The sequence below is a fragment of the Loxodonta africana genome, chromosome 7 (genome assembly GCF_030014295.1).
Source record: "Loxodonta africana isolate mLoxAfr1 chromosome 7, mLoxAfr1.hap2, whole genome shotgun sequence".
Taxonomy (NCBI): Eukaryota; Metazoa; Chordata; class Mammalia; order Proboscidea; family Elephantidae; genus Loxodonta; species Loxodonta africana.
The window spans coordinates 60,511,746-60,529,209 of record NC_087348.1 but is presented as its reverse complement, the minus strand read 5'-3'; the positions used below and the strand labels follow the sequence as shown (position 1 = coordinate 60,529,209).

Below are 17,464 nucleotides of genomic sequence, written 5' to 3'. Positions count from 1 at the left end.
ATGTGATTTTAACATTAATTACAAGATTTTTGTTTGATCTTGCTACATAAACTGGTAAGGATGCCAGAAGGCATGAATCGCAACATGATGGAAATGCGATTTAGGTGACCTTCAAAGATTTAGGACAAACAAAGGAGGACATTCAAGACAAAAGAAAGAAGGAACAGGATTAGTGTGAATCACACCATTGCCAGCTCTGCCTCCCCAATCCTCTACAACAGAGGTGCACGTCTATTAGCAAGATTGCAGTGGAGTCTGCATAGAAGGTCTCTGTAAAAACAAAGCATGTTATTTAGCTGAATTGGAAATAAATTATTAGGAAATACAGACATGACAATGAGAAGTAAATATAGGTGCTCTTTCCACATCATTATTTGATTTAGACTAAAAGAGACAGAGGAAGGTGTTTACCAGAGAAGCCATGGTCTCGTTGACATACAAAGATACAGGCATGTAGATTAGTTCCTGAAATGTGTGAAGGTATTTGCACAAACAGAAATGTATTCTCACCAGTAATAGATTGTTGGGAAGAGAAAAAGAAGTGGCCAAGGAACTCAAATGGCTGAGGGTTTGTTCTATGGGTTGTGTCATAAAAAAATGAACATCGTTTGAGAGAAATGGACTAGGAAGTTGTCCCAGAATTCTATCTAGGCCTAACTAGACAAATGATATCACTCTAACAATAGCTGAAGCAAAAAGACATGGAAATAAGAAATAGGAATAAATTCATAGACAGCCCTGGTGGCACAGTGGTTAATATATATCTGTATGTATATATTTCAGATGAGATACACTTGTATAGTCAGGAAAGGTGTGTGTCAGTGATGTATCCATTCACCATACTTACTCAATCTGTATGCCAAGCAAATAATCCAAGAAACTAGACTATATGAAGAAGAACAGGGCATCGGGGTTAGAGGAAGACTCGTTAACAACCTGCGTTATGCAGATGACACAATCTTGCTTGCTGAAAATGAAGAGGACTTGAAGCACTTACTGACGAAGATCAAAGACCACAAGCTTCAGTATGGATAACGCCTCAACGTCAAGAAAACAAAAATCCTGAAAACTCCCCAATTTGGCAAAAAACATTTATGTATACATCCAAGAAGCTCAGTGACCTCCAACTAAGATAAACACAGAGATACACACTCTGATACATCACGGTAAAAATATGGAAATACAAAGAGAAAATCTTAAAAGCAGCAAGAGAAAAATGACTAATAACCTACAAGGAAATCCTGATAAAATTAACAGTATGTTCAGCTTCATCATTGCAGCTACTTTGCCAATACATCTCACCGATGGCCTCCCTCACCCTTGTTGGCCCTCTGTTTCACCAAACGTGATGTCCTACTGTAGTGATTGATTCCTCCTGAAGACATGTCCAAAGCAAGTGAGCCAGGAAATGTTCTTTTGTGATCCATAAGGTTTTCATTGGCTTATTTTCAGAGGTAGATAGCCATGCATTCTTGCTAGTCTGTTTCAGTCTGGAAGCTCAGCTGAAAACTGTCCACCATGGGCAATTCTGCTGTTAACTGAAATACCAGCGACGGAGCACCGCAGCACCATGCAAGCCACCACAGTACAACAAACTGACAGATATGTAAGGGGCACTCATGTAGGGCAGGGAATAATGACTCTTCCTACCAGCCGTAATGGAAATATTTGTAATTCATGGGGTCTTGCCTCAGTACTGGGCATAATTAGACCCAGACAAGCACTGGCCCAGACACACATAACAAATTACAGAAGCAAGACTCAAAAATATAAAACCGTTTCCAAGTAACTAAACTTAATTGAAGAACACAGCTCAAGAATATTGATAGGTATACAAAAATATCTGGCACCCAACATGGTAAAATTGGCAGTGTACTTGCTAGCTATTAGTTAAAAGAAAGCTACAGTGACTATTATAGTATCAAAGTAGATTTTAGGGCAAATAATATTACCAAGGATAAAGAAAGCCATTTCATGATAAAAGTCAACTTATCAAGAGGACATAATAATCTTAAACATTTATATGCCTAATAATAGAGTATCGGATACATGAAATGAAACTGCTAGAACTTCAAAAAGAAAAAGATGAATCCACAATTACCGTATTTTTGTGCAAATGGCGCACACCTTCTACCTTTGTTTGCTGACCACGCCCTCCCCCTGCAGGGTATTTTTGTATGCGTGCTGTGTTAATTTTTTTTATGATGACTTGTAGAAGAGGATGGCATAGAAAAACTTGGAGGGGGTGCCTCCCAGGGTGGGGAGTTGTTGGTGGGCAGGCTTGGAGGGCATGCGTCACTTGCATAAAAATACGGTAGAGTTGAAGATTTCAGTACTCTTCTGTCAATAATTGATAGAACAAACAGATAATCAGTGAGCATATAGTAGACTCTGATAATACTACCATCGAATTTGACCTAAAAAAAGAGATTAAAAAAAAAAAGAAACCTCATAACTGGACCAATAAGCAACATCATGATAAACGGAGAAAAGATTGACGTTGTCAAGGATTTCATTTTACTTGGATCCACAATCAACACCCATGGAAGTCAAGAAATCAAAGGACACATTGCATGGGCAAATATGCTGCAAAAGGCTTCCTTCAAGTATTAGAAAGCAAAGATGTCACCCTGAAGACTAAGGTGCACCTGACCCAAGCCATCGTGTTTTCAGTCACCTCATATGCATGTGAAAGCTGGACAATGAATAAGGAAGACCAAAGAAGAATTGATGCCTTTGAATTGTGATGTTGGAGAAGAATATTGAATATACCATGGACTGCCAAAAGAATGAACAAATCTGTCTTGGAAGAAGTACAGCCTTAATGCTTCTTAGAGGTAAGGATGGCAAGACTTCATCTCACATACTTTGGACATGTTATCAGAAGGGATCAGTCCCTGGAGAAGGACATCATGCTTAAGTAGAGGGCCAGCAGAAAAGAGAAAGACCCTCAATGCTATAGGTTGACACAGTGGCTCCAACAATGGGCTCAAGCATAACAATGATTGTGAGGATGGCGCAGGATCAGGCAGTGTTTTGTTTATTGTACATAGGGTTGCTTTCAGTCGGAACCAAGTTGACAGCACCTAACAACAACACTTATATAAGTTCTTTAACTACATATGTGTATATAACACACATGTACATACACACACCCCCACACAACCATGAGCAAAATTATAGAAATGAGAGAACAGAAGTCTAAAATTAAGAAAATGTAAAAATTGAAGATTGGCCGGTAAATGTTTTTAGTGTAAACTTTGAAAGGAAAAGAGATCAGGATTTTGGGAAGAGAAAGTAAATGAAACAGTTAAGAACTTTAACATGGGAGCTTTGGGAGATCATGTCTGAAAACAAGATGAGTTTGAGAAGGCAGTGTTAACTTCCTAGTGTGTTAGTTATGTGTGGCTCCTATCAACAGAGTTTGTGTCATCCTCTCCCCCAGGGGCCTCTCAGTGGCCCCATGGAACAATAAGCTCATTTAGATGTCAGCATGTGTACCAGTCACTGACGCAAAGAAGAATAGACACAGTCAATGATGAATTGTTTAATTCTTCTCGACTTCATCCTTTAGAAGACTGAACAATTTGGAAGTGAGCTCCAAATGCCACCTACTCATGTTAGAAAATGAATAGTGGGATCAGAATTTTCAGTAAAGAAAGATTTTTGAATTCTGAACAGGGAAAACTATTTAAAGGATGTAGTAAAGATAATAGTTGTGTGGAAAATAAAGACAAAGGATTAAAAACAAACCCATAAACAGAAATATATTTTCCATACGTATCGATAAGTGAAATTGGATTATAATTTTTCTCCTAGGCTCATAAACTGTTTAAATAGTGTAAAAAATATCAGACCATTAAAGTTTCTAAAGAATTTACCTATTAGTATAGACTGGGCTAAAAATGATTAAGAAACACTGAGTTAGAGAAGGAGGAACACTTTGTGCCCAATTTGGAGTCAATTTGGATTACAGGCAACACAGAGATCTAGCTATGGAAAGTGTCTGGTGTTTTATTGGAGTGTAAGGAGAACAAAGTGCCATGATCTTGGAATTCTAGTACACTCTGGTATATGCCAGCTGCAAGTCCTTTTGCTAGGCAGCTTTTCTCTTTCCAGCACCAGCACGCTCTACCTCGTGGCTTTCACCATGCTGAGTGTTCTATAAAATATTTATCATAACTTTTTCTTTCTTGTCTGAAATGGTGCCATAGACTGGTAATTAGATGTCAGCTAAGCCTTCTCAATTTCATTTGGTGCAGAGGTGGGAAAATGGAACCCTTATGTAACAAGTAGATGAGAACTGGCAGGCAGTTGGCTTTGAGAGCTCCTACACGTATTTCCAAGCAGATGCACATCCAACTTTTTGCCAGTCGATCATTACATGCCGTCTGCTAAGTGCTCTTCCTGTGTTTGCCTCCAGAAGGAAGCTATCGAGAGTCATTTGTCTCTATAGTGAGCCTGGGAAGTAAACTTTTCTCCCCAGAGAATAACAACAATAGCAGGCCAGGGATTATTTCTGGCCATATCCAATAGCCAGAATATTTCTGACTCAAGACCCTGTTCTTGCTGGGGACTGGCAATCACTATTGAGAGCACTGTAGTAGTTCACCCTTCAAATGAGAGTTTAAAGATTATGTTCCTTTTAATGTATGATTTATTACTGGAGACAATGAATAAAAAAACGGTGTCTCTGTTTTTGCTGTACTTCCTTGAGTCACCCACTTAACCTCTCTGAGGCTCTAGTTATTCATCTATTAACTGAGTATAGTAATACTAGCCTACCTAACCTCTGGATAATTGAGGTAACAAATTAAATAAGAGAAAGTACTTTCCATACTGTCAGGGAAATCTCTTAATATAGTTTCCTTCTGAAATGTGAGGCCCAGGCAGAGTACTAATTTCCAGATTTTTGTACAAGTGAAACAATCAGGTTCAAATTCAAGTAAATTCTTCCAAACATGCGTTAAGCACCTTCTTTGTTCTGGGTTTAGGGTACATTCGGAGCGAGGCAATGTGATCATCAAGGGCAGCCACAAATGGGGGCTTCAAAATATGGTAGCATGTATTATAAAAGAAGCTGGTATGGCCCACGGAAGAATGTGATTAAGGATTCTTACAACCACAACCCTTGACAAAGCCTCTTTAGGGTATACAGTTAAGTGGTTATGAGCATTACCTTTGAAGCCAGAGAAACTTGGCTTCAAATGTTAATTTTGCCACTTCCTAGTTAGGTAACCTTGGGCAATTTACTCAGCCTCTCTGGCAGAGATTGCCAAGTATCTCTCATCTGTAAATGTCAATAATACTGCATACTTCTGAGAGTAGCCCCAAGGATTAAATGCAATGAAGCCTGTAAGGAGCCTATCACCATCATCATCATCATCATCATCACAACATTATTATTTTAGTAGTAATAATAATAAAACCAAAAAACCAAACCTGTTGCCATTGAATCGATTCCAACTCATAGCGACCCTATAGGACAGAGTAGAACTGCCCCATAGAGTTTCCAAGGAGCGCCTGGTGGATTTGAGCTGCCGACCTTTTGATTAGCAGCTGCAGCACTTAACCACTACAATATTAGGGTTTCCAATAATAATAATAAAAAAGCAGCCTATTATTAAGTATATACCATGTACCATGTACCTTCTTAAGTGCTTATGTGTATTAACATCTTCCAACAGTTCTGAGGAAGGAATTATTATAATTCTCATTTTCCAGTTGAGGAAACCAAGGCAGCAAGAGATTAATTTCTTATGGTGGTACAACTGGTTAACCAAAACTTGAACTCAACTTGCCGTGGAGTCAATTCTGACTCATAGTGACTCTACAGAACAGAGTAAAACTGCCCCACAGGGTTTCCAAGGAGCACTGGTGGATTCAGACTGTGGACCTTTTGGTTAGCAGCCTTAGCTCGCCATAGCTCTTAACCACTGCACCATCAGGGTTCCACAGCTGGTTAGTGGTAGCCATATCTGGGCTGTCTGGTAAAAACCAAATAAATGGTAGCTGCTGTTCTGGTTACTATTACTTATTTTTCAGAAGCCTTATCTATGACATGGGCGTAATAAGGTGGAGGACCGTTGTGAAGGTAAAGTGAGCTAATAAATGTGAAAAACTCTTTATAAACAATAAAGTGTGATTCCAGAAGTGTGTTTTGGGGTGTCAGTGACTGACCATTTATAATTTCATATAGCTATAAAATTTGAGGTGATTTCTCAACCCTTGACAAAGAAGCTTCCAAATGGTTTGTGTTAACAGAGCCTCAGTTAGCCCTGCTAATGGGTGACCTCATCACTTACTTTGAAAATGCTGGTATCAGGCTTTCAACATGGCAAACGATCACTTGAACACCTGCCATCTTACTCCCTCCATGTGTCAGGGTACCTTAGGCAGATAGCTGAATTCCCAGTTGCCAAATTTTGAGCATATGCCACTTCAGAATAATATTAGATGATGACAGAGTCTGTTGTCCTATAAATTAATTTAACACCCTTCCTCTGGAAAGCAAATGACTGCATTCTAAAAACAATATTTTCACTCAAGTTATGATGGCTTGTAAAAATACACAGTGAATGGAGTTGACGAGGAGGTGTTAGGAAGCATATGATATCCCAGGAGGCTGAATGGATCTAAATTTAGGTGGGCTGTCTTCTCTAGGCAGTCGGTGACAGATACGATTGCCTCTTAAAAGCGTGGCTCTGGTGGAGAGAAGTTAAGAGACTGGACAGAGATAGGAGCCTCTGTGGTCAGTTAAGTGGGAAAGGGCTGCTGCAGAGTGGTGCTGAGTCACCCACAGCACTTAGCCATTAAGAGTAAGGGAGAGAAAGGTGCATACGGTTTTTTGTGTGAGAGACTGACTTGATTTGTAAATTTTCACTTAAAGCACAATAAAAATTATTTAAAAAAAAAAAAAAGTAAGGGAGAGAAAGGGTGAAGTTTCCAGAGTCCTTGCCACATAGATTTACTGTAGTAATGAAAATGAGTCATATCCTTCATGGAGCTAAAAATGGCTGAGGAACACTACAGACAATGGAGAACCACTCAGGCTTTTTAAACAAGATTGTAGCATGGTTTCCCTTTAGAAAGCTCACCCTGGCACTGGATGAGAAGGTGGATTAGTGAAGCGTGAGAGATGATGAGGCATCCAGCTGCAAAGCTCTTACATCCTTGAAGCCTGATGACATTGGTGTTCAGAGCACTTGACAGACACTCTGGCTTCCCCTCATTTTCCATGGCCACCAACACAATATTCTGAGTCAGAAACGGATGGATGTGTCAGCGTTACCCTGAGAAGGTGAAGATGCTTGAAGCATTTCATAGGGATTGTGGTTTACGATAGACATGAATATTCAAGCAGACCCATGCTAGGTTACTGATTAAATGAAGCTATGACATATAAACATGAAGCCTTTGACTTTAAATTCTGCTCATCGAAAAACGTTTCCTATTAGTTGTTTTTGTTGGTGGGGTTTTTGCTTGTTTGCTGCTTATACACAGCTTGGTCATCTTGAAAAACAAGTGCATTACCAATCAGCCCATGAATTTTACCAGGGTTCCCTGTGTGAAATTTTATTTAATTTCACTTAGTCTTTTCCTTATCAATGAAAAGTGAGTTGATATATTTGTTCTTAAAAACTAATGTTTCTGAGGAGGAGAAAAGGACATTATTTCCCTTGCTTTCAACTCTTAGTACCTACACCTCATGTGACTCCAGTCTGCCTCTCTGAGCTACATAATTAGAGTTGGAAAAAAGCCTCCTCTCTGAAATCCTGTTCTCACAGATAGACATAGCACAGGACGCTCTGAGACCAAAGTGACCTCCTCAGGATTTGTAGGGAGCTGATGATTCATCATTTTTACAACTTACGGATTTTCCATTATGTTTGAAGTTGACAAGGGAGAATTAACTTATTCCCTTTCAACCCATTTTTCCCCTTGAATTAAGCATCTAGGAGAGCTACAGAACTCAATTTTTTTACGGAATAATTTGTTAGGAAAATAAAATTGGAAGGTGGTGCTAGAAAGGAGGCAGTAGGTAAACATACGGCGGTCTTTCAAAATGTGCATTGAATTTGGTAAAACAAAGAGAGTGACTTCTCTGACTGTGGGTGTAAGCCACAGCTGAATCAATATATTAAGTGATTCGCCCACCTTTAAATGTCGGATTCATTTTTAAAACAATACAACTTTTCAAGTTGTAAGGCCACCTTCTAGGTTGGGAATAAAAGGGAATGTGATTTCTAGCCTGGCTCTGGGGAACGACCTGTGGGACACCGTCTTCCTGTTTGTACATCTGTGAAGTGAGAGTACTCCCAGCGACCTCAGTGTTTCTTCTTATCCTCTTTACTTCAACATATTTGTAGATTACTTGGCACATAGTAGGGCCTTTAATACTGTGCGACTCCATGTCATCTAAAGTTTCCTTTTTTCTGTCATATATACAGAGGCTTCCTAAGAAAACAAAATACAATTAAGCATCATAATAGGACGAAGTCATAAAATGCCCTTGACAAGAATGGGAATGTTTCTTTTGTTTCTCAGGCAAAACAAACAAATAAATAAATAAAAACAACAAAAAACAAAACATTGAGGCATAGTGATTCTTATCTCTGGACAAAGAACATGTTGTTCATAGACCTCAGAAAAGAAATGTTGGCAGTGCTTGCAGCAGCCTCGATCTGCTTATAAAGCTTCGTTAAGATAATTGAGAGATATGTTGAGACAAGATACTGGTTTGGGTTTTGTTTTTTCCTTTCAGCACTGAGAAATGTTGGCCTAAGTCCGTAATGGCCAGCTTCCCCTTTGCTAGGATGAGGCTTTGCACAGGGAGGGATGAGGCTGACTGTAGAAAGTGGTAACAGCCAGAATAAGACCTAATACGCAAAAACTGCTGCTTTTTGACATATGAATTTGGGGAGATTTGTAGCAACTCAAAATTGTTTTTCTTTATTTCAGGATAAATATAATAAACCACAACGAAGAAAACTAGTGTTAAATACTGAATTGGCATGTGCATTGACGCTACCAAACAAAAAGGGGTACCTTTGACATGGAGAGCACAAAATCCTTCCACACTGTGAAACATCAGAATAGAAGAGCAGTAAGATGCACACTGAACAAAGCATCAAAGCCCCACTATCCTACTTCTGTAACCAAACAACACAGGTTCTTGTCCTGTCTTATTAGCCGATTGAAATACAGACACCACACCACCAGTTGCAAGGGAAACAGAAAGTAGAAATTGATCGTTAGCATAAACAGGGAGCAACCTGAGGCCTAGAAGTCAAAAGACCACGTGGTCCCAGCCCCAGGTGAGCTTGGAGCTTTTACACCCTCCAGTCCCTAGGGGGTAAGGTTGGCGCCCAAAATCAGATACCCCTATCCCTCCAATGTCCATATTTGGAGATTCAGGTGCTGAGTCACTTGCAAAGGAAGGGAACTTCACTCCTGCAAAGATCAGATCCCAGGTGAAGTCGCGGCCATGGGCTCTTCAGGTCCTGCGCAGGCGTCGAGATTTCGGTTTGCGCATGCACGGGATTTCGGTGCCAAATTCAAACCACGGTTAGGGCCCTCAGCGTGTCAGGCCAAGCTGCTGTTAGAAACCAGGCTTGGCCCGCTTCGAGGCCGAGAAGAACTGCGGGGTAAGCCTCGGTGGCGGTTTCACTACGCAAACAGATATCTAACTATGAGTGTATCTACCCTATAACCTGCATTTGCCACAGGTTTATTTTTGAAATAATTAGGACCATTAAAGGATAATCTTCTGAAATTAAGTTTAATGTTTATTTAGGATTTATCAGGACACGAATCTATAAATCATTTTAAATGAGTATTTGATCCGCTTAAGCTGCTCATTACTATTTCTGATATAACAATTCCTTGCCTGTGCAAAATTATCTAGTAAGTGATTAAGTAAGTACGAAGAATCCAAATCTAGGTACTTTCCAGAATAAGTGGGTGTGATGTCATAAGTGGGTGGGACAAGAAAAGATGCTTGTCCCAGTTATGCCACTGATTTGCTGTCATCTTGGCCAAGTTGCTTAACTTCTTAGATCATCAGTTTTCCTGTCTATAAAACAGAAATAGTACTGATGGAGGATGGTGAGCATATACCTACGGAAAAAAACACCTCTCCAGTGATTGCCTCAGAAATCAAAGGCAAAAATCAAGACAATAACATGAAAAATCTAGATTCAGATTTCAAGATGAGAAATTTTTCAAATCTTAAGAAGAAACATGTAAACATACTAAAGTAAATGGAGTTCCTGGTTGGTGCAAACAGTGAACATATTCTGCTGCTAACTGAAAGGTTGGAGGTTTCAGTCCACCCAGAGGCACCTTGGAAGAAAGGCCTGGCAATTCTGAAAAATCAGCCACTGAAAATCTTATAAAGCATAGTTCTACTCCGACACAAAATCGGAGCTGACTCAGTAGCAACTGCTTTTATGTGTATAGTTGTCCCTCAATATCCGTGGAGAATTGGTTCCAGGACCCCCCCCCCAGCTCAGATACTAAAGTTCCTTGTATAAAATGGCTTAGTATTTGTGTATGACTTACACGCATCCTCCTGTATACTTTGAGTCATCTCTAGATTGCTTATAATACCTAATACAATGTAAATGCTATGTATTAGTTGTTATACTGTGTCGTTTCGGAAATAATGACAAGAAAAAAAAGCCTTTTTTTTTCCCCCCTGAATATTTTTGATCAGTGGTTGGCTGAATTCATGTATGTGGAACCTGCAGATGCGGAGGGCTGACTGTGTGTGAGTGTGTGTCTGTGTATATACACACACACACACACATACATATGTATATGCATATACACATGCTCACACTCAAACATCAAACCTTTCAGTTCAGCAAAAATATTTATGCCCCCTTTAACTGTAGTTTTCATTAAAGACAAGAGAGTTTCACATGATGGAGCAAGCTTCCGGAGACCTCAGTTGCTCGCAAAATTTGTGTTCACGAGATTCCCCTTGCCTTGGGAAGTCAAAGGGAACCTAGGTATTTTGTAAGAGTGTTCTTTGCTTAATCCTCAGCTATTGACTAACTGTGGTAAGAACCTAAATCTACATCCACTATAGGACAGGTGTGGAAGAAGAGGTGGGCAGAAATTTAACTCATGTATTGTTAATATTCAGTGTCACTCTGTTTCATGTTGGAGTCACTTCACATGGAACTATGGATTCATTAAAGAACCTGCAAGCAGAATATGTGTCTACATGATCAGTATACTCCTGGCTGCAGAGTATTTCTCTTACTTTTTCCCAGAGTTAACTAATTGTTCAAAAACTGTTCTAACTTGGGGTGTTTTCTAGTTGAAATAATCTGTTCACCAACATAGCCAAATGAATTTAGGCCTTCTGCCAGAGGCATTCATACCAAAATGTTTAGCGGCAACTCTCAAATGTAATTTGTAAAGCTAGGAGGTGCCAAAACTTCAACAGTAGGCAAACCCACTCTCTGGAACAGTGGGAGAAAGGGTCAAAGTGCTGTTTTGACACTGGCCTTTGCAATGTTTGTCCCAATAGTGAAAGTTTGAGAACCAGACAGTAAAAGCATACACAGGAACTTGTGGGAATGAATAGGCACAATAAACCCTTAAAAGCCCTGATGGATGTTATTTTAAAGTAGACAGTAGGGTATGGAGGAAAAAAAAAATTACACTAGAAGTTAGGAAATCTTGGTCCTAGCCTAAGCAAATCACATAAAAGATCTGGGCTTCAGTGCCCTCATCTATAAAATGAGAACATGGTACCATTGGCAAGACCAGGGAGGGACAAAGCAGTTACCAGCTAAGTTCTGACTGCTTTTACCCTTAAGATTGTTTGATGAGTAGAATCTGATGCTAAAATAAATTTGAAAGCTTTAGTGGTGCAGGGGTTTAAGCATTTGGCTCCTAACCAAAAGGTCAGCAGTTTGAATCCACCATGGGGCAGTTCTACTCTATCCTATAGGGTTGCTATGAGTCAGAATTGACTCAGTGGCAACAGGTTTGGTTTTCTGGCTTAGTTGGAAGATGTTTTCCTAAGGTCCATTCTATTCTAAAAGTCTAATACTTTCAGTGGGAGTAATAAGTAGAGTTACACTTATTTTAATTCTTGCAAGTCTAATAACCAGTGGCCTTTTAGTCGACTCCAACTCATGGAACCCCATGTGTATCAGAGTAAACTGTGTGCCATAAGGTTTTTAATGGCTGATTAACTAGTTCCAGTTATTGTTTTTCAGCACATTTTTATTACTTGGCACAATATTTGATTTTGAAAACTGCTTCATGTCAACCCTATAATAAAGGTGCCTTAGCTTGAGTCCTTGAATGGACTTCTGGGAGTCTGTGAAACCCCTAGCAACACATTTAGAATTTTGTGGATGGGGTATATAAAAAGAAGGTCAAAATCTTTCATCAGATTCTCAAAGGTTAAATGAAAGCAGTTAGAGCACAAGTTATCCTCCACTCCATGGGAGTCAGAAAAGCTGACTCAAGTTGGCACAGAAGGAAAGGAATTCAAATACATTTTATGGGCTCTACAATGAAACTCACCTCCCGAATCCCCTCTCACAAATACATCTGCTTCCCAACATTCCGTTGCCAGTATGTACCTTTAAGACCGGGAGAGGGGGCCTTTTGGTGATGGTGAAACATCCCCCCCTCCCCTTAATCCTAAATTTTCTGATATTTGAGAGAAGCCAAGCTCAAATTCTGTGTGTCTCCCTGACAAACCTGCACAACTCTGATGTGTTTTTATTAGATAAATATAAAGAACCACATATTCTTCAGTGTTTCCATGTGCAGTTTTTTTTTTCTAGATGACTCCCAGGCCTGGAGGTAAGTTTCAGAAAGACGTATTCTAAAGTAATTACCTAGGAAGAAGACGGGTAAAGAAAACATCAGTGTTTGGCCATTCAAAAGCGCCCTGCCTTGAAAGCCTCAGGTGATGATTGGGGAAGACTTCAGTTTTTCTGAGTGCATTTTCAGTTCAATTTTACATTGAATGTGTGATTATTAGCATTATATCTCGATAGTAGACATTTCCACGGTCTTATAAGTTCTGGTTCACAGGGGAATAACCCAGTGGGAGGAATGGAGAAATGGTCTGAGGCAGTGTGACTGAGAGCAGTGATGAGGGCTGTGATGGAGCACCATGTGTCACCGAGTGGCCTCCAGACACAATGAACCAAGGAATTATCGATAGACTTTGGTTCCCATTACAGGGCAAAGGTGGATCCTGAGAATGTGTACCTGTGACCCACTTGTATAGGAAAAACAAGGCTTCTTTCATAAACTCCTTGCTAACTCGGACACTGTGCACAAAGAAGAAAAACATTGGGGCATGAAAAACAAGACAGACAAAACCCACTAATTCTACTAGAACTGGAAGTTGATTTGAGATACTGTAAGAATGTTTAGAATTGAACTCTTCTGCTCTTCTTTTAGATGCTGCACAACAAACATGTCATGGTCCGTGTCGGAGGAGGATGGGAAACTTTTGCAGGGTATTTGTTGAAACATGACCCCTGCCGAATGCTGCAGATATCGCGTGTGGATGGCAAAACATCCCCCATCCAAAGCAAATCTCCAACCCTTAAGGACATGAATCCAGATAATTACCTGGTGGTCTCTGCCAACTGTAAGGCTAAGAAAGAGATTAAATGAAACTAGGTGGTCACTACAAGGGACTCTCATAATGGCCTGTATCCACTTCTCCAGTAGTCAGTTTAGTTTCTATACTCTGAAAACTACTTTGGAAAAAGGTGTAACATGAAACATGTCATCATTTCAAAAGATGTTCAAAGTGTAGCACTATTTATTTTTAATGCTTCTGTGGAAAATGACCTATTAAAAGAAATTCTAAACTCAGATTTAAATTAGACAAAGTATAGGCAAATGATTTCTTTTCAATATGTGGACACAATGTCTAAACAATATTAGGAACACAATTCTAGCTAAAGATAAAAATGGTTACTAGAATGAAATATTTAGGATATATAGATAAGTTACCAGAAAGTGCCTGCTTTTTATCTACAGAGCAAAAGCACCCCAGACATTTTTATAAAAGTGGGATTTTAAGCAAATGTTTAAAAAGTGACAATTAGTATAATAATGTCTTACTAAAAATACCCAACAGCACTATAAATAAGTACAGAGTATTCACAACAGTAATCCTTACTGGAAGGGCCACTTGAGAAAAGTTTACACTCACTTGGAAGATTGCCTTAAAGTTTATCTCTTATCTGTGACCAAATATCTGGGGTACTTTTGGAAGTTTTCAGTACACCCCCTTAGAGAACGGCTTGTGAATTGTTTCACACATTCCTAAACACTTGGCTGTGTTTAGACTGAGTTAGCGTAATTCACACGTATAAGCTGACATACATTTATATTGACAGAATAAATTGTACAGTCAAATGTTCATTGACTTCATGTTATTTTAAAGCATTTTCTTGATAAAATATATCTTTAGTTAATCCTACTTTGCTATGCTATCTAGTAAAGTAAGTTCACTGTAGCTAATAATGTTACAGACGTATGTATACCCTTGTATACCCGGGACAGGGCTGTTCTGTGCCAATGAACAGCGGAATATTGTCCTCACTGATTTAAGAATTAAAAATATAAATTTTAAAATTTTTATCTGTCTCTGTATCAGTGACTTAATTGATATCAAGCTGGTATCAATCAACATTATATTTTTTCTGAAATAAAGTTAATCTTCAAATGGCAATTGTCTTAGTTATCTAGTACTGCTATTAACAGAAATACCACAAATGAATGGTTTCAACAACAAAAATTTATTAGCCCATGTTCTAGTAGGCTAGAGGTCCAAATTCAGGGCATCAATTCCAGGGGAAGGGTTTCTTTCTCTGTCACCTCTGGAGGAAAGTCCTTGTCTTCAACCTTCCCCTGGTCTAGGAGCTTCTCAGCACAGGGGTCCCAGGTCCAAAATATGCACTCTGCTCCTGGCACTACTTTCTTGGTGGTATGAGGTCCTCCTGTCTTTCTGCTTGAGTCTCTATATCTCAAAAGAGATTGACCCAATATACAACGTAAACTTATAGAGTCCTGCCTCATTAATATAACTGCATCTAACCCTGCCTCAACATCATAGAGGTAGGATTTACAACACACAGGAAAATCCCATAAGATGACAAAATAGTGGACAATGACACAATACTGGGAATCATGGTCTAGCCAAGTTGACATACATTTTTTGGGGGACACAATTCAATCCATTACACCAACTTTCTCTGAGAGTGACAGGAAAAATCAAATTATGGTTACCTAGTACATCTTCATTTTGGGCAGGTGGGTGGTGGTCGTGTTCATTTTCCTTAGTAGAGATTCTAGATTTTACCATAAATAGTGCCTAAAGTGACACAATGGGTATAAAAAGCACAGGCAGTGTTACTTTGTCATTTCCTCATTTTCAACAACAAAATCTACCTTTCTTGCTCCAGAAATTCAGAGAGAAGGGCTCTATTGTCACATGGCTGATGTTGTCAAAGAACACACAGCCTATTAATTGGGAAGCATTTAAGCAATAGGTATGCTTAACCACAGAAATCATATAATTGACAATGCTTTGGAAATGGTGGTAATCATTTTGAAAAAAGAAAAATCAGTAAAACCTAAGGGGGGAAAAAAACAAATTTTTGTAGGAAATAAAATCACCTTAACGGTGGATAATTCTATATCTTTGAAAATACAGACACTTAGTGATTTGATCTTTATATTACCAAACTAATGTTAACACTGAATTTCTCTGGATAGTCATTGACACTAGTTTCATCAAACTTTTCTCCTGTGCTTAAATTTTTTTCCATAAATATACTCATGCCTTCATTAATTTAGTTCAAAGGCATTACTCTTAAAAAAAAAAAAAAAAAAAAAAGACCCACTGCCATTGAGTGGATTCAGACTCATAGCCACCATATAGGACAGGGTAGAACTGCCCCTTAGGGTTTCCAAGGCTGTAAGTCTTTATGGAGTAGACTGCCACATCTTTCTCTCCTGGATTCGCTGATGGGCTCGAACTACCAACGTTTTGGTTACCAGCCGAACACTTTTAACCACTGCGCCACCAGGGCTTCTTACATGAGTCTAGCTTAACAAAAATATTAATCTCTTTATCTATTTAATTAGGTTTGTACTGATGCCTTAACAAATTACTACAAACTTGAAGGCTTAAACAATGCAAATTCATTATCTTACAATTCTGTAGGTAAGAAGTCCAACACCACTCTCACTGGGATAAAATCAAGGTGTCAGCAGGACTGTATTCCTTACTAAAGAGCATATGGGAATCTGCTCTCTTGCCTTTTCCAGCTTCAGCTTGTGGCCCTTTTCCTCCATCTCCAAAGCCAGCAACATTGCATCTCTCTGGCACTTCTTTCTTCCTATTTTTCTGACCAGAGCTGGAAAAGGTTCTGCTTTTAAGACTGTACATGATTAAATTGTGTCCATCTGGGTCACTATGAGTTGGCATCGACTCCATGGCCATGGGTTTGGTTTTTTGATTTTGGATAATCCAGAACAGTTTTCCCATTTAAAGGTCATTAACTTAGTCACAACTGCAAAGTCCCTTTTACAGTGTAAGGTAACATTTTCACAGGTTCCGAGAATTAGGACATGTACATTTTTGTTGAGGAATGATTCTTCCTACCAAATCTATTATGGTCTTTTAAGTGTCTCTAATGATGTGGTCACAGCTGACATTGTGGTCTGGCTGCTAGATGATTGGCACTGAAAAGGCATAAGGAAAAAAGAGACTATATTTGGAAATGACTAAATGTTGATAGTTTTTACTCATTGTCTCCTTTGTGAAAACTGGCCAGGCGGTAGCCTGGAGTTGGATGATTTCTTCTTATGCTCAGCTAGATGTAAGATCCAAGAAGGATGATAGAGAGAGAGGTTCTATTCCAAATGAATAAAGGATTAAACAGTCAGTTCAGAAACATGGCTTAGAAGAGATAAGAAACATCCAAAAACAGAAGTCTAAATAAGTAAACAATAAAAGCTCACTAAGGGCAATATTCAACACACTGAGCAGACTAGGATGATTTTGGGGTTTTCAAGGGACCCACTGCAATCATTTTCATTCAGTTTCTTAGGTGTGGGTGGACAGACATTCTATACAGTCCATACAGTACAGATGCTATGTTAGGCTGGGTTCTCTAGAGAAACAAAACCAGTAAAGCATATAAGTACACATATCAAAAAAAAAAAAAACTTTGCCATTGAGTCAATTCTTACTTATAGCGACCTTATAGGATTTTCAAGGAGCAGTTGTTGGATTCGAACTGCTGATCTTTTGGTTAGCAGGGGAGCTGTTAACCACTACACCACCAGAGCTCCAAGTATCTATAGAAAGATTTATATCAAGGAAATGGCTCACGTGGTTGTAGAGGCTGGAATGTCCCACTTTTGTGGGTCAGAATAGAGGCTTCTCTTGATT

At 39.1% G+C, this 17,464-nt stretch overlaps 1 protein-coding gene across 2 annotated transcripts in view; it reads left to right on the top strand.

Annotated features, from left to right (window-relative positions):
- Window positions 1-13,711, top strand: part of GAS2 (growth arrest specific 2) — a 121,774-nt gene extending 108,063 nt beyond the window's left edge. For both annotated transcript variants that reach the window (XM_003412315.4, XM_064288345.1), the window contains one exon: window positions 13,447-13,711. In XM_003412315.4, the coding sequence (XP_003412363.1) occupies window positions 13,447-13,665 (219 nt within the window). In that variant the 3' untranslated portion in view covers window positions 13,666-13,711. The remainder of the gene's footprint in view (window positions 1-13,446) is intronic.
- The last annotated feature ends 3,753 nt before the right edge of the window (window positions 13,712-17,464 follow it).